The sequence below is a fragment of the Pseudorasbora parva genome, chromosome 22 (assembly GCF_024679245.1).
Source record: "Pseudorasbora parva isolate DD20220531a chromosome 22, ASM2467924v1, whole genome shotgun sequence".
Classification (NCBI taxonomy): domain Eukaryota; kingdom Metazoa; phylum Chordata; class Actinopteri; order Cypriniformes; family Gobionidae; genus Pseudorasbora; species Pseudorasbora parva.
The window spans coordinates 21,114,913-21,136,275 of NC_090193.1; the positions used below are offsets into that span (position 1 = coordinate 21,114,913).

General features: G+C 37.0%; 3 protein-coding genes across 7 annotated transcripts; 1 reads left to right on the forward strand and 2 right to left on the reverse strand.

Annotated features, from left to right (window-relative positions):
* Positions 1-132: 132 nt before the first annotated feature.
* LOC137058090 (uncharacterized) lies at positions 133-12,450 on the forward strand. Of its 4 annotated transcripts, none has more exons than XM_067431258.1 (4): positions 133-1,592; positions 9,847-9,949; positions 10,036-10,240; positions 12,311-12,450. In XM_067431258.1, exons 1-4 carry the CDS (start codon positions 1,323-1,325, stop codon positions 12,351-12,353), a joined length of 621 nt encoding a protein of 206 aa, XP_067287359.1. In that variant the 5' UTR covers positions 133-1,322; the 3' UTR covers positions 12,354-12,450. The 4 variants fall into 4 exon arrangements, with proteins under 4 accessions (XP_067287359.1, XP_067287358.1, XP_067287361.1 ...); XM_067431257.1 differs by lacking the exon at positions 133-1,592 and adding an exon at positions 4,015-4,392; XM_067431260.1 differs by lacking the exon at positions 133-1,592 and adding an exon at positions 8,155-8,791.
* mustn1b (musculoskeletal, embryonic nuclear protein 1b) lies at positions 3,403-5,606 on the reverse strand. The gene is made up of 3 exons (XM_067431261.1): positions 5,455-5,606; positions 5,222-5,342; positions 3,403-3,871 (listed from the first exon to the last, which is right to left on the reverse strand). The coding sequence occupies exons 1-3, from the start codon at positions 5,461-5,463 to the stop codon at positions 3,765-3,767; spliced, it is 237 nt and encodes a 78-aa protein (XP_067287362.1). The 5' UTR covers positions 5,464-5,606; the 3' UTR covers positions 3,403-3,764.
* On the reverse strand, positions 10,488-20,886 carry stimate (STIM activating enhance). Of its 2 annotated transcripts, none has more exons than XM_067431256.1 (8): positions 19,951-20,886; positions 17,118-17,166; positions 16,834-16,929; positions 16,576-16,697; positions 15,633-15,745; positions 15,383-15,460; positions 13,426-13,575; positions 10,488-12,386 (listed from the first exon to the last, which is right to left on the reverse strand). In XM_067431256.1, exons 1-8 carry the CDS (start codon positions 20,120-20,122, stop codon positions 12,270-12,272), a joined length of 897 nt encoding a protein of 298 aa, XP_067287357.1. In that variant the 5' UTR covers positions 20,123-20,886; the 3' UTR covers positions 10,488-12,269. The 2 variants fall into 2 exon arrangements, with proteins under 2 accessions (XP_067287357.1, XP_067287356.1); XM_067431255.1 differs by having other exon boundaries at positions 10,488-12,410.
* Positions 20,887-21,363: the final 477 nt, after the last annotated feature.

Below are 21,363 nucleotides of genomic sequence, written 5' to 3' on the forward strand. Positions count from 1 at the left end.
GACTTGAGTGGTTTTAACATGCACTGGATGGAGATTTTTCTCCTTGTCTTTAATACCATAGTAACTGCTCTTTTCCCCCCTAACTTTAAGCCGTATTATTAATTTCTCTCAGTCTCTTCTAATGACGTCTCGCTCTTCCTCTTACGTGCATCTCTAACTCAGTTCATTTCCTGTGCTCATTGCTTCACTCAAAACCGTTTGCTGCTGTTTGGACTTCACTGCAGTTTTTGCTGAATGAAGGAAAAGATGGATTCTGTAGGAGAGGAGGCATCTGGAGTTTGACCGGATGGGTTGAGCCAAGTCGGCCCCTCTTCATGCCCTCCTAGAGGCACAGTCCCCTGATATATGAACAGAATGAACATACTTGAAGAGCTAGAAATGCTCAAAGACTCTCAGTGCTTCCGTACTGTTTCTTATAGTGACGATGAAATAGTCCTTTTTAGTTTTTTTTTTATTTTTTAAAATGAAATTAATAAACACGCTGTTTTAAAAATGCAATGTCGTGCGATTGAATACGTATGCTTCTATAGAGTCGTAATGCACGCAGAAGTGCAGCAATTTTGTGCTTTCACTTATCAGATCACTGAGATTGTGGTTATCATGCATCTCCCCTAATCCACCTCTTTTGGTTTAAGGAATGTTATTTCTGAGATGGAACAATGCTTTTGTTATACATCATTTGTAAAAGTTTTTGCATAAGCAGGCTATTTAATTGGAGCTGAAATGTGAAGTGTATTTAGTGCATTTTCTCACATGACAGAAAGGTGTAGAGATATCCAGTGCCTGTAATTATGTTGGGTTTTTGTTGAACTCATTCATATCAACACTTCTGCTATTGTGCAGTAAGCTGACATATTTTTTTTAAAAAAAAATGTATGTTAAAGGTTTAGGCATGATATTAATTTTTGTTAAATTGTTATTTTAAAATCTGGCTTTATCACCGCAGAGTAACGTTAGCTTGTTATTAAAGAATAATGAAACCTCAAAATACATTATATTTTAAATGTTAACAGATACATGTTTCAGTAATGTACATGTTGCACACAGCTAAAAACAGCAGTAGCACTGCGTTTTCTAGAGCCATTTCGTTTTTTACTGTTTGAAAAGCTTTGTTGGGAAGTGTATATGCTTTAGTTCGGAGTGGTGATTGGCTGTTATGGCTGGAGAGTACGCGTACGTCATCAGTTTCTGAGCGTTTCCACATTATTCATGAGAACTCGTTCCATTCCGCCGTGTTAAGCATAAACTATTATTGCAGTATTGAGCAGAAGAAAGTATCACTGAATTATCTTGTTTGTAACTAATTGTTGTCGTTCAGAGACATGGGTCGTAAATGTGCGTTTCGTCGGTGCGACAACACAAAAGTGTTGTTTGCGTTTCCTCGCGAAGCGGCCAGAGCTAAAGCTTGGGTGCAGGCGACTGGTTTGCTGTGGTGTCCCAAAACACGTGGGAAATATGTTTGCTACAAACATTTTACACCGCAAAGCTTTGAGAATTTCGGACTGGTAGAATCCGGTTTTGCCGATCGCCTTCTTTTAAAGAAAGACGCTATACCAATTCCTCCGGTCCATTTTGCTCTCTCCACAAATTTGGTAAGTGTTTTTTGAAATGCTCTTTAATTTTGTGTATTCAGATAGGAGGCATGGTTAGTTACTAAGTCAGTGCCCTGGGCTGTTGTTATCGTATGTATATAAAAATACAATACGTGTGTTTTGTAATTTTTGTATATAAAATTACAAAATTTTGTATATAATTTTGTATCTATAAAAAAAAAGTGCTAAGTGCATCAATCAATGTAATAGCACGACTAAGTGGTCGAGTGTAAACTATGGTGGTAAACTAGGGACCATAGACAGTTAAAGCTGCTGTTTTTCCTTAATTTTACATAACCAAATAGATTCTTCACATATTCCATTTAGCATATATTAAAAAGACGCTGGGTAAAATAAACACTAGACTTTATTTGATGTTGAGTTTCTCTAGATCAAAAAGTAAAGTTTTTCACTAGCAAAACCAAGATCAGTTTGATTCTCAGGAAGGCATGACATCAAATCATAGCTTGAATGTAATAATTTGTAGTTTTCTCTAAATGGTCCTAAAGTGTAATGTCCTTGCCTTTATGATATGATTGACAGATCATGCTGAAGTTTTAACTATTGAATATGCAAAGACTTGAAAGTACAGAACCCCAATTTCCCTTGAATTTTTGTAAGGGATAAGCAACATAATTAAACAATCGATAAGTTTGTAACCGCAGTGATACCACATTGCCTCAGAATTTAAATTATAGCTAGCTATATAAAAAACCTGCCTTGGCCTATAAACTAGCGCTGCAAGGAAACGAAAGGAAATGTAAGAAAGAAAATATACATTTGTATTTATACAGTTTTTTTTTTTGTAAAAATGTTATGTAAACTGAAAATTACAATTTCTTTGTACATTTTTACACACTCCATTATATCTTCCACTGACACCACTACACATTCTTACGTCTTCATTGCTCTTCCCTGAGAAACAACTGTGTTTTTGTTTTTTTCAAACATGTGTAACATATTTTTACAAATATAAATTTTATTGCTGCTGCTGTTTAGGGTTGTCACATTCCTCCATTTTCAAAAGTGGGGATTCTGCTGAGCAAACTCTATGTGGGCCTATATGCTTCCAAACTGGATTGGATATTGATTCCTAGTTTATTTCAATCCTGTCAGATATTTATGGAATATACATGCATGTCTGACAGATTTTGATCTCACATGATGAAAATGTGTAGAAGTTGTGAAGGGTTTGACCGTTTCACTGAGAATCAACCCGTGCTGATAAACAAGCCATGTGCATTGTTATTTGTTTGAACTTTTTTTTGTTCACGTGCCAAAACTCTTGATTTACTTAAAATGATAAGGAATTAAAATCAGATGTAAACAAGAAACTTGAACATTGTTTTGAGATGTTCTAGAAAATGAAAATGTTATAGAGCTAAGCGATTAAGGGAAAAAAGGGATAGTTTAGTCAAAAATGTTAATTTAATTATTATTTAATCACCCTCATGCTGATATCTATGGTGTAGGCTATAGAACGGATTTTGTTCAAATAAACAAAAAGATTTTTAGAACAATAATTCATCCCTGTGAGTCCATACAACACAAGTAAATTGGTGCTGCCTGCTTGGTTGTTGTTTACAAAAACCACACAGTGATCATGATGGTAATTCATACAACCACAGTGGAAGATGAATCAATGTCTTCAGAAGTCAAAAACAATAGTGTGTAAGAATATGATAGAAATAAATTTATATACATTTTGTCACTTCACCAGCTGATGTGATTATCCCTGGCCCTTGCTTCTCTGATCTGTCTGATGGATTTACTGAACAACCATCAAGATACAATTACCTTCAGCTTGACAAGGAAATCTTATTAGTGTGGTGGTTACGTCCTTTAATGAGCATATATTTTAATTTATACTCCACCATCCTTCCCCAAATTTGCACAAAATTTAACATTCGCTGACATGGCTTGAAATGAAATACTTGGTCATAAAGCGCATGACAGAGAAATCATACTTGGTGACTCTGTGATGCTTTTAGGAAATGTTTTATATAGAAAACATGACACTAGAAACTAGCACATTCCATTTTTCAAGTACAATTGGAGAGAAACAGTATAAAAACACACTAATACTCGCAATTACAACATCAATATCCACATCACGGTTAATTAATTCACAATGTGGATGCCAAAAATGAAGTCCATTGAGCACTAGATTCATCATTTGCCGAACACACTTCCTGATGGAGGTTTGGGTTTCTCGAGCACTGTCTCTCCTCCAGACCGCGCTCCACTGAAGACAGACGGCGCCACCTTCCCCATGCGCTCTACACAACACACAAACACACAGGCGTTTTCTTATATTTAAACATGTTTTACACAAAACCATGGTTATCATTGTAAATAAAAACATTGGGTCTGTGATAAATCAAGCTTTATAGTCCGCACGTCAACGTGGGGGGCGGGGCTATTAACTGCTGGGAGGCAAAGGGGTCTCAGGCTCAGGAGAAGCCAGGTGATCCCGATGTTAATGTTGATATTTTTCACTATGGCTGACACATGCTCAGTAGTCGGATGCAAAGCTCAGAAAGGGCAGATGGTGAGCCTCCATGTATTACCAAATGACCAGAAACTCCGATCTAAATGGGTGCAGTTTATTGGGAATAATTGTAATGTCCGTGCTAAACTTCCATCGAGGATCTATGTTTGCAGCAGGCATTTTCCAGAGAACTGTTTTGAAAATTTTATTATGACTAAGTTGGGTTTTGCTAGTAAACTTATACTGAAGCTCAACGCGGTTCCATCAATTTACTCTGGGACTGGGACAGACGGCACGAAACAACATGCAGTAAGTTTATTTACTTTGTGTTTTATCAGTTTACATTACCATGCCAACAATAGATGACGTAGCAGTAGCGTATTCAAAAAGGCGCTTTACATTTTTCCAACGTACTCGCGCATTATAGCAGGTGATTTATGTATTTTATGATTAATGTCTTTCTCCACCCGCCGACTTCCTATGATGCTCAAAACGTTTATAAGGATGGTGACTTTTAGAAGGCAGACTGAGATGGCGAACGACTACAATATCGGTAGCAACACATACATTATTAGCTTCTTCTTTTTTCTTTTATAACGTAGACAAGCCAAAGCTTAACCATCACGTGTGTTGGATGTCGTAGAGTACGGTGGCCGAGAAGTATAAAACAAATCACACTTAGGCTGAATCTAAAATTGCCCTGTAAACCCTCATTTACTATTCCCTCCGTTAGTCCACTAATACAGTTCACTTGAAGGAGTGAATAAAAACGAACGAGTGAGTGAATTCGGACAGTCGCTGTGTGTACATGACACAATGTGCAATTACGATTTCGGACACCACTACAAAACTGATGTCGCCTCAAATTACTCAATTTATTTTCTCCATAAGGAATTATGATTATTATTCATTTTTAACTATATTTCTAGGCTACTATATATTTTTAACTATAACATAAGTGAGGATTTAAACAAGGTTTTGAAATATTGTAATCTTGATACAGTCTTTAAATAATGGTAAAAGTTCTACTGACTGAATTTGAAAAGTTTATATCCCTAATCTAATCAGATATTTATGTAACAGCTCATATGTTGTTTATTATATAGTCAAAAGTCAATGAAGATTAGGAAAAACTCACCACACTCAACCATGACCTCGTATGTCTTGCTCTTGACCTCTCCTTTCAGCCCCAGTTTACTGCGGGCTCCCTTTAGATCCTCCTCTTTTACAACTGGCCGCTTTTTCTTCTTAACCTCTGGCTGATAGAAATATAATTGATTTAAAGAGAAACGTCTGCAGTAGCAAGCACTTAAGTTGTTACACACATACTTTTATTTCTGATCTAAACACTGAGTAAAGACATCTTCGTACCTGAGACATTCTGTATGGTTGTGGTCTGGTTTCTGGACAAGTTGTGTACTGTTCTTTTCATCCTGGTCTTTTATACCCTTGTTACAAGATCATCTTGCCCCTCCCCTCCCATCTCTCTCTTATCATTATATATTATTAGCTCAGCAGTCAGTGTCAGAAAGCCTCTTTCTGAGTATGACTACTATGAACAGCTGAACACATTACAGACAAAACAACCTCCCCCTGTTCAGGCTTTACTGATACATCATAAGATTAAATATAATTTGTTAAAATCAAAGTTAAAATCAAACACTGCAGTTGTAATTGGGAGAAAAATATAATTTTTGACATGGCTGATTTTATGTGAACCCTATGCCAATCTAAACAAAATTGTTTATTAACAATAACCAATATAATTCATCACTGTAATGCTTAATGATTAGAATAATAAAAAACACAAAAAACAAGCCTTGTTGCTTGTGACAAATGTGTATGATGATGATGCTGACATGCCACAGATTATATAACCAAATCATTACAAACTTTTCTGGGGTGGTGAGTCAGCCTTTGTGAATGAGTCGGGTCCATCGCCATGTGTGCGCCAAATAAAAATAGATATTCTGAAACGGTTTACTCTTCAGCCATTCTGATAAAACGGTAACACTGAAATTGTGAATATAATTACATTGAGAATTTTTTTTTTTCGAATATATTTTAAATTGTAATTTGTTCCTGTGATGGCAGAGCTAAATTTATGTTAAAAAAAAAACAAAACAAAAAAACAAGGACATTACTTTGACACACACCTAATTTCGTACAATTCTGCGCAACAACTAAAAAATATTTATAGCTCCATAACGATATTATCTGTGAAGTTAAAAAATTGTTATGGATCTTCTTTGGTTGATGTCCTAACAATCTCAGATCCTCTAATATTACTCAGATTCTTAATAAAACATTGTTGTTTGTATCAGAAATCTACAATAACAGTACAATATCTAGAAATCAATTTGAGTTTAATTTATTGACAAGTACTCATGTCGTTTTTTTACCCTACTTTGTCTATATTTTGTCCTGAGTCTTTGTTAGGACATGTGCATAGCTATTAAGTAATTAAATCAATAAAATGTAAAATGTTATTTTAAAATAAAAACAATCAAAATAAAACGCTTAACAACATGTACAGTAAATCAATAAAAAAGTAACTGTATTCTGATTACAAGTATTTTAGAATGAAATATCCAATTACAAGTACCTAATTGGACTCTGATTACGTAATGCACATTACATGATGTAATCAGTTACTACTCGGCACTGGCCGTTAAAATTATAAGATGGGCTTAAATTGGATCACTAATCAAAAATTAACATTAGAGAGAGAGTTATTAAGAGAGAGTTCACCCAAAAATGAAATTTGTTGTTATTTACTCACCCTCAAGTTGTTTTAAGAAGATATTTTAAAGAATGCTGGTAACCAGACAGTTGATGGCACCCATTGACTTCCATTGTATTTTTTTTTTTCCTACTATGGAAGTCAATGGGTGCCATCAACTGTGCAGTTACCAGCATTCTTTAAAATATCATCTTTTGTGTTCAACAGGAGAAAGAAACTCATACGGGTTTGACACAACTTATCGGTAAATAAATAAATCTTTTTTTTTTTGGGCGAACTATCCCTTTAAGTCACGTTAATTTTAGATGCAATATTGACTGTTTTTATTCTATTTCAGTAGTAAAAATATTTCCAAACAAAGATCACAGCAACAGTATGTTACTGAACGATTTAGTGATTTGAATGAATCGGTTGAATCAAAGATTCAATTGCTGTGTCCAAAACCTGGAAAAGGCTTCCTTCGGAGGACATATTTCAAAACAGGAAGGCATCAAGGAATGTCCTAATCTAATATTAGCTTCACTTCCTGTCTCCTGAAATACATTCATCTGACTGATTTTTGAAGGCAGCATATGTATCCTTCATTGCTTTTGATATCCCACAATGCTGTGCTTTCCATTCTGGGACTTTGACAGTTGAGCTGGGGGGGAAATATGGTGTCCGAAAGTTGCGTTTGAGGATCAGTTTGCGTGTAAACGTTCAGTTTTTTTTTTTACCAATATTTCCCACTTCTGATGTAATTTCTAGCGAGAAATTAGTAATTAAATATTTTAGTTCTCACCAAAGCTCTCTGTATTTTACTGTATAGTTCATTAAAACTACACTGTGTAACTTTTTTAGTTTATTCTTAGCTAAAAACATATGTATATGTTAACATAAAATATATGTGCTCATTAATGTATATTTACTTCTTTCAAGTAATAAAGTATTCTCGTAAGTTTATAATATGCCATTGAAAATACATACGGGTGAGGGGTTCGAATGCCGGTAAATCACCAAGTAGATGTTTTGTAGATGTTAGGCCATTGAATAGATGTTTATTAGATGTTACGACATTGAGTAGATGTTTTGTAGATGTTAGGATATTGAGTAGATGTTTTGTGTAGATGTTAGGACATTGCGTTGTACTATAGTGCAAACTGAATGTTCACATAAAGCGTAAAAAAAAAAATATATATATATTTATATATTACGTCCTACTGAGTGGAAAAAAGACTGAAAGGCAGCATTGGTTTACAGCATGAATGCAGCTGTAACACATAAACACACAAAACCAGGCCCGGCACTAGAGGGGGTTAGGGGGAGGCTTGCCCAAGGACCCAATGAACATCGCTGTTCCGAGCTTGAGACGGACTTGATAATAGCGTGTCATTTTCTCACTCAAACCACAGCCGAGACAATTAATTTTCGAGACAATTAGGGCCAGATTCGGACAACAGTGTAGATTTCGGGACTATCTCAATTTTTTTGGGACTTCTGGTTACCTATCATTGCCTACCTCCTTGTGTGTTTTGATTTATTTCATTATCTGCATGTTTGATCGAAGATCTAAATCTAAATTACCTCTCTAGCAGATTAAAAATGAGTATTTTCCTCTTCCATGAGTCATCTAGCACTACACAATGTGTTGTCCAATCAGAAGCTCTCCAGAACGAGAATATCACTCCCACTAAATAATCTCGCTTCTCATCACTAATCATGGTTCGTCGGTGTGTTTTTGGCTGTTCTAACGCACGGACATTGTTTTGTTTCCCAACCACAAACTGGTTACGAAAGAAGTGGCTGGAGTTCATACATTTCGAAGAGGGGGGTATTTGTGCCAGCTCGCGGCTTTGTGACAGGCATTTCTCTGATGAATCCTTCACCAATTTGGGGATGGTTACTGCGGGGATAACGTGCTACCTTACATTAGCAGACACGGCAGTTCCCACTCTGTACACTGTAGGCACTTCCCCTCCAGCACGAGTAAGTATTGTTTTCTTCAGAAATCTCTGAGGACATTGTCATCAAAAAATGTAATCAAGCTCTCCGCCTCTGAAACGACCTTTCTTGCTTGAGCTGCTGAGTGACGTAACAACGTCATGACGCAACATCTGTAGAACCGGATCTTTCGAACCGATTCTTTTAAACGAGCAGCTAAAAAGAACCTGTTCGCGCCACTAAAAGCGTCGGATTTTTCCAAGCACTGAGTGAGTGAGCAAAGCCACCGATAGGTATGGTGAAAAGGTGCGTTTTGGGTTGTTATCCGCTCAATACCCTGTTTCCTTTCCCAAAACTACCGTGGTTGCGATCCCGCTGGCTTGAATTTTTGCATTTTGAGGAAGGAGGAATAACTGATAGCTCGCGTTTGTGTGCGAGCCATTTCGCCCCAGCATGCTTCACAAATTTACAGCAGTACCAAATGGGCTTCGCTGACTTTCTAAACTTGATAGATACGGCTATCCCAACGATATACACCGTTGGTCCAACACAGACTGTGAAGGTAAGTAGTTATGCCTGTATGGTCAACATCTGTTATTTTTTCCAAGAACCACCCACCTAGATAGACCGGAAGTGGCAGTCTGACTGACATGTATGACCACCAACCACGTTCGTTGTTTTAGCGACCGTTCACCCCAATTTTTATTTATTTATTTTTTACCCACCTTTGTGATGTTCCAAACATGCGCCAAACTTTTTTTGAAGAACACAAAAGAAGGTATTTTGAAGAATTTTAATTCTTGACATCTTTGGTTACCATTGACTCGTTTATATGGACCAAAAAAATGGAAATGTTTTCAAAATATCTTCTAACATGTTTCATGAATGAAAGAAAGTGGGTAAATCTGAAATCAGATGTACCACAATAATACACAAAAGCACAATGGTAGCTTATTCGAATATGGCTACAGTAGGTTGTACACATTACATTTAAACCTAAAATGCCCACAGTTGTTTCATTGCTTGCTAACAAAAAAAAAGAGCTCAAGAAAAAAAATTGTGCATTGCCTTATTGCTGTACTGCTGCATCTCTCCAACAGCCAATTACGCGAGAGGTGGGCTGTCAATGTAATGCTCCGGTTCTGAAGAGTGTGGCGGTCCAAGCAGTACTCACACAAAAAAAGCCAAAACGGAGAAGTAAAGGTAACATTAACTAAAAGTTTACTTGTGGATAAGTTTTGTTGTGCTTAATCGGCTTGGTTTTTCTGTTTTGTCTGGTTTAATGTCAGCAATTCAAGTCAGACCTCTTGTGAGTAATTGTGCTAGCGTGTCCTGCTCCGACGAGGACTTTCCAGTCAAATCCGAATCTTCATTCACATCAACACCAATTAAAAGGCCACGCAGGGAGGATTCCCCAGAGGGGACAACATACAGCTCAGAGGAACCAACAGATGATACCCATGTGCCTGATATCATTCAGGAGGAAGACATAAAGTAAGTTAAATCCAGAATATGATTACAGGCCTTTTCAAACCAAGAATGATAACTTTGTTAGCATCCGCACTAATGCACAATAACTTTATTATGCAAGAGCACAGCAGCTACCTAGTTATTTTTTCCCAAAAGTTTGTTACTTACCTCCCCTGTGAACTAGTGGTTGATTTAACCCTCTCACTGCAATGGATCGAGTTCAAAACTTGTGGAAGAAAGGTTACAGATCATAAAATAACAAATGCATAAATTGCTGTTTTTACACTTTATTGAAAAAGCATACATAAATTCATAATTTGTCAGTAATTCTAAATCATCTAATATCGTTTAGTAGGTAAAAACCCTCTCCACATCCAATTTGTTTCATTCTCTTCCAAATGTAACCAAGATCACGCTCTAACAATAGTCAGAATGGAACCCAGAGAGGGAATGGCAGTTACATTTCCACTTTGACAAAATCCTTCAGTAAGCAAGTTCATCCAGCAGGCCTGACCAGAAAGCCTGATTTCAATTCATCCCTGTAAAACACAAGCCCATACTGTGGGCATGGTACTCCCAAAAACTTGGTCCATTAGATGTCTGTTAAACAATACAAGCAATAAGACAACTGGTCCTGTACTCACTCCAATTTCATTAACTCCAACTCTAAACCTACAAGCACCTTCCCTTCACATTAAAAGATTAGAAATAGTCTGACATATGCAGTCGGTTTAAATTTTTGAAGAGAATGCATGATGCAAATCATCATTCTCCAAATATCTGTGCTTTAGTGTTGGAATAAAATCTTATTTTTCCTTAGCGCAAAAGTGTGAGGGTGGATGAGAAAATATTTGGAAGAAAGACACACTGGCTAGTGCTTGACTGGTAAATATTAAAAAGAAATGAAGGGTAATGTTTGAAGACAAATCAAACAAAAACCAACAATGAAGGTAATACCGCATACAAAGAGACCATAACGCAACACCAAACTTTGCAAGAGGTTACATCCTGCAACAAAGCCTCTACCCTGAAGAGTAGCAAAAATGAAAATTTAAAAAGACAGTTCACCCAAAAATGAAAATTTTCATAGATTTAGTCACCCTCATGTTCTTCCAAACCTTTTTGGCAAGCACTTTTTTGTGTTTTAATACGAATGAAAGTCAGTAAATGCCAAGTTTTTTATTTTTACCACAACATTAGAACACAAATTATATTTTCAATAAAAAAGAAAAGTCATTCAGGTTTGGAATGATGTGAATGTGAGTAAATACATTTGAACATTTTGGGGTGACCTGTCCCTTTAATAGGCCACAAATAAATACAGGAAAAACAATGGCAGAAAAACACAGCATCACACTGAAATGAGGCAGATATACTTTCAAAAGCCAAACAGTCACCCCTGGATTTTCGTACCTAGTCAGTTTGTCTGCTGTCTAATGGCTAAAAACAGATATTCAAAGACTGTACCAACTGTATTTATAATACCAGCTCATAACACTGCTGACATATGATTTTCTGTAAAATTTATCAGCACAATTTGCTCACAGCTGACGAGCACAAAACTCTGCCGCAGCTACGCTCACAAACACGTTTAGGAAGAGACTATGAGTGACCTTGAACAGTTTGTCCAAGTCAGTGTGATCAATCACATGCATATGGTTAAGGTACTTATAGAAGCAGAACAACATCAGCATGTAACTTGTATAGGTTTTAGACAGGTTATCACTTCAAATTTTAGACAGATGCAAGATGTAACCGTGTTAACAGTATATCCACTGCAGAATTATGAATGTGCAAAAAAACAACAACTGAATATTATGGTTCGATCATCTTCAATAGGCTGGTCCAAAACCCTCATGATCATCTACAGCATAAATATCCTTCTGGTAACGTTGTGAGGGTCCTCGTGCGTGTTTACTGGAGTCTGGGTCCATTACTCCACAATTCATAGGCTGAGTTAGTCATCATGGCCCTCACTTGCTGATCTATGCTCTGGTAAATTAATGTTGGGCCATGGGAACGAGGGAGGCCTCAAGTCCAAACTGATTTGATTTCAAACTGGAATACCAAGACGGTGCTTCTTTTTCTTAACAGGCTTGAACCCTGTGATTCTTCGTACATCGTCGTCACCATCTGAATCCTCCATTTCGTCATCTGCGGAGAACAGGATCTGACCAGCACAAGAGGAAGAGTGCTAAACAAAGAGAGTTCAACTAATCATCTTTTTCAAAAACAAGCCAGTGATGACATTTCATCCTGAAAAGTGGAATAATGACTCATTGCAAACCTAAATATGTAAAATAGGAATTGCATTCTGACTGAGCTGCTCATCCCTTTACAAGTGAGAAAGATGGACTACCTTCACTTAAACCAAATGACAAATGTCAGTGAATTAATATTTGACACCTACATGGTGTGGATGGAAATGCTACTTCTCACTGACAAGTTTCCAGCTCAAATGACTGGCCTGGTGTCAAATCTATTACTACTGACAGGTAAGCGAGTTGAAAAGCTGTAGTCCTGGATTCAGGAAATGTTCTTAGGTCTAACAGAACTAATTGTTATATTAGCAGCAAGAAAATATCAGGAAACCATATACTAAGTTCTGTTCATCCTCCAAACAAAACCCTCATTATTAAGGTGGATGTTGTTCTTAAAGGCACACTTACTTCATTTTTGTAAACTTACTTTCTTCCCACGGTATATTGTCTGAAATTTGGGGAAAGTGAGGAATGGTCATGCAAATATACTAAGGGAAAAAGACTAAGACATGGGTGGAGGGAGGATTTTGAATTTGACTCTGTAGGTCAGAGGAACCTCAAAATAAGAGTGCTGTCATTCAAAGATATTTGAGATGCAGCAAAAGTTTCAGCTCTCCCATGTTCAGACTGATCGTTTTGACAGTTTTATACATTCTGTTAATTAAACGTTACAATTGTCATCAGTTATCGTTGACTTATGCAAATATTTATTAGTCTGTGGTTGAAACATAAAAATCTTCTAAGTTCCAATAGAAATGTGACAGTTGCAAAACTTTTGAATGTGGCCTGGGTCAAAATGATTGAATAATTTAGACCAAATCATGTTGATTGTGCTCATGCAACAATTTATGCAATTAATTTAATTAAAGTTTTATTTAATTAACAGCTGGTAGTAATCCTTCTCCTTTATGGCTATCACTTCAAATGAGATCAGCAAGAGAAACTTACTTCTGATTCAGAGTCATCGTGTGACAGCGCCCGCCTGTAGCGCACTTTGCTGTTGCCACGAGGGTCGTCTTCTGCTTCCCTCTCCTCCACTTTGGCTTTTGTTCTGCCCTTCTTCATTAGGAAGTTATCCACCACCCAGAACATCAAAGCCTGAGTACACACAAGTGTTTTTGTACACACAAAAACAGAACTACCTGTCATTAGGGCTGTCAAAATTTCTCAAAAATGACGTTCGAATATTCGAACATCTGGGTGCGCATTTTGCCAATGATACGCATTACGTCAATAACAGTACAAATTAATACAAAGAGACATTAAATGACATGTCTATTTAAGTTTATACATATTTGACAATGTATCACTTACACAAAAACAAGTAGATTGTTATTATAAATTATATAATTATTATATATAATTAACTAATGGCCAAGATCACAGACCTCCTCTCTCTGTGGATAACTGTTTAAATGAACAAACTTTGAGTGCTGATCAAGAGTTTCGTGCAAGCAATTTAAGGTCGCGAGACCTGCGACTCGTCCCAAATATAGCAGGCTTCATTAAGTGATTGAAACAAATATTATTAATATTAATTGAAGTTTTACAGCATATTGAGCGCTCCGAGCGAGCTCTGTTGTGCTAAACATGGAGCTTTTCCCTGGCATGGTAAATAATCACACCAGTGGAAGCAGTGCATTTATCCTTTAATCATGCAATATCTCTTCAGTCAGTACAGTAGCCTACATTTTAGTAATGTTTCTGTTTAATGTTAAATCAAATGAGGCATAGTATGCTAACTGTATTTTGCATAGCTTGCATATAACTTTCTCGCGGCTAAACAATTTTACCTCCTACCGACCAAAATCCAACGTACTTCCAGACATGGCTTTTTAGATTATGGAGTTAAAATGGCTTTCTCTGCCGTGGTCGAGTTGGGCTCTGCACTTTCTGCCATCTTCCCTGCAAGATGCGTCCACTTTCAGCAGTGACTCCTGTGACCTGTCCCTGAACCCCCATGCGCACACTCACTCGCAAAGCAGACAGCCATGCCTCTACTATCGCGGCGGGGGATTTTTTTCCGCTTATTTTTTTTATTCTAATTTTTTTTTTTTCATCTTCGAAATTCGTGTTTAAAAACTATTCGACTATATATTCAAATTTAGAATATTCGTTGACAGCTCTACCTGTCATACATTAAATAAATTATTATACTTGACAAATGCACAATATCAAACTATTGGATGACAATCAAAAGTATGGGGTCAGAAAGATTTCTTTAAATAAACTACTGTTAAATTGATTAAAATGACAGCAAAGACATTTCTGTCAAGACCTCTATCAAAGATGATTGACAAATAGCATACAGTTTGGATTTGGTGGTATGGTTCTGTTATGGGCAAGAACCCATCCATGCAGCCTATCATGGTTTAGAACAGCGAGGGTAACAGAACCTACATAAATGTATTGCAAAGATCATTAATGTTCAATAATTTAATGGACAACAAAGAAAAAAAGTCTGAGAGCAATATCAGAAAGCCAAGTCCTGACTGATGAGAGGAGGAGTTGGAGATGGAAATTAAAGCAACGCAATAAAGCTGCTGATAATACTGAATGGGCCTTATATATAGGGATGCTATGACATGTGTCTTATTCTGTAGGTAGACTTGGACCAGCTGAGATGCAAGCTTGGCTGACGTGACCTACCAGAACTAACGCTATGCTTGATTTATAAATGTTATTTCTATTTCAAATAAATTATGTTCTTTTGAACTTTCTATCTATAAAAAAAGTAACTGTTTCCATCACTGATAATAATAAGAAATGTTGCTTGAGCATCAAATCAGCATGATTTCTGAAGGATCATGTGACAATGCAGCCTTGGTGCACACAAGTTCAACAACAACAATCTTACCCAAAACATTTAAACTGTACAGAAACATGAAGGGTGATTGTCACTTACATTCACGAAAAACGGGACGATTAGCATGACGATAGCTAATTCCAGACGAGGGTCCGTTATTGGGTTGAGTGTAGCCAGCTGTCCCAACACACAAACACCAATCAAGTACATGATAATCCAGATCACTTATAATGACCATAATTTATCAGTACTATATTGATACATGATTAATACATTTTCTTCAGATATGTCAAAGTTCAGAACATGAACCACAACTTAACATACATTAGTATTTGGACACCTGACTGACCTTTTTCCATTGTGGCATGAGGAGGACCAGCATGATCATGACCTTCTCAAACATCATGATGAGGATATAGAGAGCACACTGACCTGCCCAGGCACTGCACTGAACTGGCTCACCTACATGCAAACATTACAAATGATACACTTTAAATCAATGGGCCTCAAGATGACGTAAAATGATTTCTAGACTTTGAAATGTCATATGTTAGAAATTGTGTGTAAAAACAAACGGTCATTAACTCACCCTCAAGTTGTTCCAAACATGTACAAAAGTATTTCTTCTGTTGAACACAAAGCAAGATATTTGGAAGAATGTTTGTAACCAAGCAGATCTCGGCAGCCATTGACAACCATAGTCTTTTTTCCCCCACTAATGGCTGCTGAGATTCTTTCAAATATCTTCCTTTGTGTTCAGCAGAACAAAGAAATTCATACAGGTTTGGCACAACTTAAATGTGACTAAATGACAGAATCTGAATTTTAGGGTGAACTATCCCTTTAATCTGGCAAAAACTGGTAAATCACAAAAACTAATTTAATTGACAATTTTTTCTTCCAACAAATAAGCATTTCCATCTTTAATAGTCACCTGGTTTCCTTTAAAGCTCATCTAAATTAGTTCAGGATCATTACATGAGATTTTAGTGCCTTGAATGACGGTCTAAAACCAGTTTACAAAATCCCTGCCTATGTCATTGATTAGACTTATTGTTTGGTTTCAGACAGCCATTATAGTCTGTGAAGAACAAGATTTCTATCATAACTTTAAATGAATTTCATTCTCTGAACTCAGATCAGACAATGCTTAGGGAAAAAAGGACCGACTCAATTTCCCGTCCATCAGTCTGAGGCGCGTTCTCTTTACATGATGCCACGTTTACATAATGAAGTCACGGTTCCCACTGGACTTTTAATTTACTCCAGACAATTGTTGTTAAAGCTCATACCATATTCTCCAAAACGCAGCGAATCCCACTGTCTCCATTCAACCACAGCGCTAACGGCCTTCACACCACCATAGATCACCAGCATGCCCAGTGTCGCATCCAACAAGAAATTGATAAGGTATCTTTGGAAACAACACATGGAGTTGGGTTACTGAACACAGTCGTTTGTAAATATGTAAAAACCACAGACACGAAACACTGCGGGAAGTACAATGATGTGTGGGGGAAACATTGACAACGACGTGTACACAGACTCACAGTGAACATGGGTCCTCCTCTGTGAGGTCAGACAGGTAGACATTGGCAAAGTGAATGAACAGCATCCCTATGGCCTGTTTGGAGGTGTCCAGAAACCTGAGAGAGGTGAAGGGGAGGAGGGGGCGGTGAGAGGAAGGAGACCTGGTTAGAACTCACCGTTAAGTCACGAGGGGATCGCGGGGCTATAGGGCCGCTAGACGAATCTCAGGTCAGTGGAGTGCAGCATTGACCGTGCATGCGTTTAAGTATCTAGTACTTGCTAATGACACAAAATGGCGGTTTACCAGATTCTCCAGGGTCTCCGTTCGTGCTTGGGCTCCCTGAAGCGTTTCACTGTGGAGAGGAAACAGAAGCTTTCATATTGGAAGCAGGAAGAATGTGATGATCAATTACATCTGCCACATAATGGGAGTAGTGCTGAGGCTAAACACTCTGTGCTGGCTCTGTCTGATTTAGATTTTCTGCTATAAAAACACAAGTCAATAAATTATACATCACATTAACATTTCGAAAGGGGAAGATGAATGAGGAACTGCTTCATCATGGGTTTAAGGAGCCTCCTACACACGCAAAAACAAACCTGAAAAAAGTGCACATTAATTGTATTATTAAATAAAAGATTTTCTTCTAAGAAACAATAAAAGATTAAAATAAAGAAATTAGGAAGAGGTGTATGTTCAGCCATTCATACATTCAGTATGAATTTTAAATGTTTTAAATTGACTATTAGATTCTGACAACCAAAAACATGGCATCATAAAAGGCATCAGAGAGGACAGTAATAAAGATAAAAATAAATGCAACTGCTTGCTTTTAAAAAAAGAGGTGAAAATTGCTGCTTTTTTAGAGAAGTGGAAACCACTAGTGCAGCCACCCTAGCTGCCAAAACGTGACCCAATGGTTCACACAAATAAAGGACAGCCTGTTTCACACAATGGTTGTTTGTTTGTGTACAACTATTAACTACGTGTCCTCTGAACACAATCTCCAACTATTTACAATTACAGCTTGTATAACCACTGAAAGTACATGACAACTTAAAAACTTTACTCCGAGTCGTTATTGTTATGGTTTTGACTCCACTTCTAAAGAGTTTTTAACTTTTAGTTCATGTCAGTGAGAGTCCTAATGGGTTTGTGAATGACCTACACAACTTTAGAATCCATCTGAGAGGGTGTGGCCAATCAGAAGCCAAAGAAAATCCAAGATGGGATTTTTTATGAACCCTGTAAATGTGCTCACACACAGTCTTTAATTAAATCACTGAGTCAGCATTTCATGACTCAGTGACATGCCTTGACCTGCCTGCTTCTAGGACAAAACATTCAAGTCTTTGATGAGTCAACCAGAATTGATGGAAGTCCCTTTTAAAGTCCCAATAATAATAAAAATAGAAAAAGTTCTTCTATACTTCAATGTACATCTGAGTGTAACAGGGTGAGGACATGTCCTACGCATCGGTTGTTGATGGACCCAGTTTTTACATTTCCTACGTCTGACGAGTGTAGGAAAGTGTCTTCTGTAAGTTGAATACAGAAGGTGGAAGACTTACACAAATGCATCGCTTTGCTTCAGTAGGCCTTTATTAACCCCCCGGAGCTGTATGGATGGACTTTTATGACTTGAAAAATGACCCAACATTCCATTATAAAGCTTTTGAAGAGCTTTTAATAAACTCAGATTTTATTTGTCTGAAAGAAGAATGTCATATACACCTAAGATGGGTTTAACGGTCATAGCTCAACGTGCTGCAACTGAAGAAACACATGCAAATAGATAAAAAGCAAAAAAAGAAAAAATCTTCATTAGTTTGATAACACGTGATGCAAAAGTTTACATAACCAAATACAATGCTGCAAATACTCACAACAGTACACACGATCAGGATATTCAAATAAACACACACAAAAACTCACCACTGAAGAGTAAACACTGAACAATAAGCGGTCCCAGCCATTTTATAATTCTCAGGAGGTCTTGCGCGTACAAATGTATTATTATTAATAAATAATTTATTTAATAATTTACTTGATTTTATTATCATAGGACACGATGTGCGCTGTGAATCATCTATCATTTTGTCCACAATTGTTGATCAAGAAAAATGTCACGTCGCAATATTGGAAATGTTTGTGTTTTAAACCATGAAGGCAAGTCAATGGACATTTTTTAATATTCATTGACTTTATAGCTTTGCGCTATAGTTATGCTGATGAAGAAGTCTGAAATCCCAGTCAATTATTCACTGCTGAAGGTGAAACTAAAAACTTAGCAATGAGAGCTGAATATGTTCTGATAACGGTATATAACTTTAATTTATTTTCTTAATATTTATCTTGTGGACCATACTTAGCCTAGTGAGAAAAATCTTCGATTTGTGTTTAAGTTGTTTTTTTGTTTTTGTTTTAATTGAGGAGTTAGCTAATCATGTCGGTTACGTGGTGATCTGCTATGAAATTATCACGGGCCAAATGCATTGTAATAGTATTAACATAAAAGTAGCTGTGTTTAAGTTGTTTTTTTTTTTTTTTTTGGGGGGGGGGGGGGGGGGGGGGGTTAAATTGAGGAGTTAGCTAATCACATCGGTTATGTGGTGATCTGCTATGAAATTATCACGGGGCAAATGCATTGTTATAGTATTAATTTAATTATAAAAGTAGCCTCATAATCAGCCTCATCATTCAGATCATTGGCGCGCCTGGATTTGCAGCGTGTTTTTGTATTTTTTTTGCATTGTGAACGTTTGCAGGGCATTTCTGTTTGTGGTTGTGTTGTGAACTTTTGCAGCACATATGTTGTAAAACAGATGAAGATGTTTTCTTAATTTGCATGTGTTGCGTTGAGTTCTCTCAGCCACCATAAAAAATGGCTTCTCAAACAAGAACAAATGTGAGTGGGGTTTTAAAGGGAAGTTACATTAAAAACATTTTAGCATTAGATGTAAAAATGTGACATGATTTCCACTAAAAATGTTCTATAGTCTATACAGTATTTAATGCAATTACATAAAAAGTAATTGTTTTAAGGGAAAAGTAATTTAATTGCAACTACTAAATGCATTACACCTTAAACTGTACTCCAATTAGGATTTCATGAAGAGAGTTACAATATACTTACACATAAGGGTGCTAAAGGCCACCACTCCCAGCAGGCCCTGTAGGAAGATGCCGAATGTTTTCATGAAGTCCCCGTTGGAGCAGCGCCGGGCATTAGGATCAGTGGTTGAGGAATTGGAGGCTGCAGACGGCAGCTGACTCCGCGAAAGCTCACTGACCCCAACACCCGCCATTGCGCAACACTTACTGGATCACGACGAGTGTTAAAAAAAAAGACAAATTCTCAGTCTCGGGTTGTGGAGGTGATCGACAGGACGATGACACAGCTATTGCACATAATGAAGGCTCTCTTATGAGCCTCCAGTCACGGTTACTGAAGCGCAGATGTATCGTGTTTCATAGCGGACCTCGATGCGTCGCCATCCAGCTGTGAGCTACCTAATATCTGTCAGCAGGTTGTTCTGTATAAACATCCTCTTTAGTATCGAGCAAACATGATACAGACTCAGATGTGTACCAGTGATGCTCAATGCTACAACACACACGTTGTCATGGAGACATTTATCGGTTAGATTATTGAAGAGCGCGTGCAGTTAGCTGCCAGAATACAATAATGTGGCTTTACGGTTAAATTAAAGCAGTTTAAACGGTTACAGTTAAATTAAGTCAAGAAATAAGGCGTTTAAAACTTCACTTGCTGTTATAACGTAAGTTAACTGGTTTAGAAACGCAAAATTATAAGCGGCTGATTAGGTAGTTTAGCTGTTTTATAGCGAGAGTCTAGTCAGGCGGTCTTGCTAGCAAACCAGCTGAGGAAAATCCTTCCACCGCTGCTTTCAGGACAAGAGTTAATTGTGAATCTGCTCAGATTCAGGAAGGCCGGCTTCCAAACTACTCACGTACGTATTTGTTAAAAGATATGTTATCCGTAAAGGAACAACACTTCCTTTCCCACTGAATTCAGGTGCCGTTTCCACTCATTTACGCGACGATCTACTGCGTCATCACTGTGTCGCGTCGTACTAGAGCATGGTGGGATATGTAGTTTTAGAAGATTCTAAGGCGCAGCAGGTGCAGTTCATGTAATTCTAAAATAAATCGTTGAATTCACCTACTGAACAACAAATTCAAAAATTAATTGTATTTGTTTTGTACAGTTAATTAATTTAATACAATTTATTCTGAACTAAAGGTTAACAAATTTGTTTATTGATCCGTATTTGTGTGTGTGTGTGGTCTCAGAGTTGAGGGGTCTATCATTGTTACATTAATATAATAAGTGCATCATTCTTTAAGCTATTTATTTAGAGCTCCCTTGCAAAAGAGATTTAAATATCTCAATGGGATTTCACCTGGTTAAATAAAGGGAAAATAAAAATAAATATTTTAAGTTAATTCTCTTGTATAATATATAAATACACTACCATTAATACATTGACACTTTTATTTATCATTAAATTGATTAAAAAGTTAA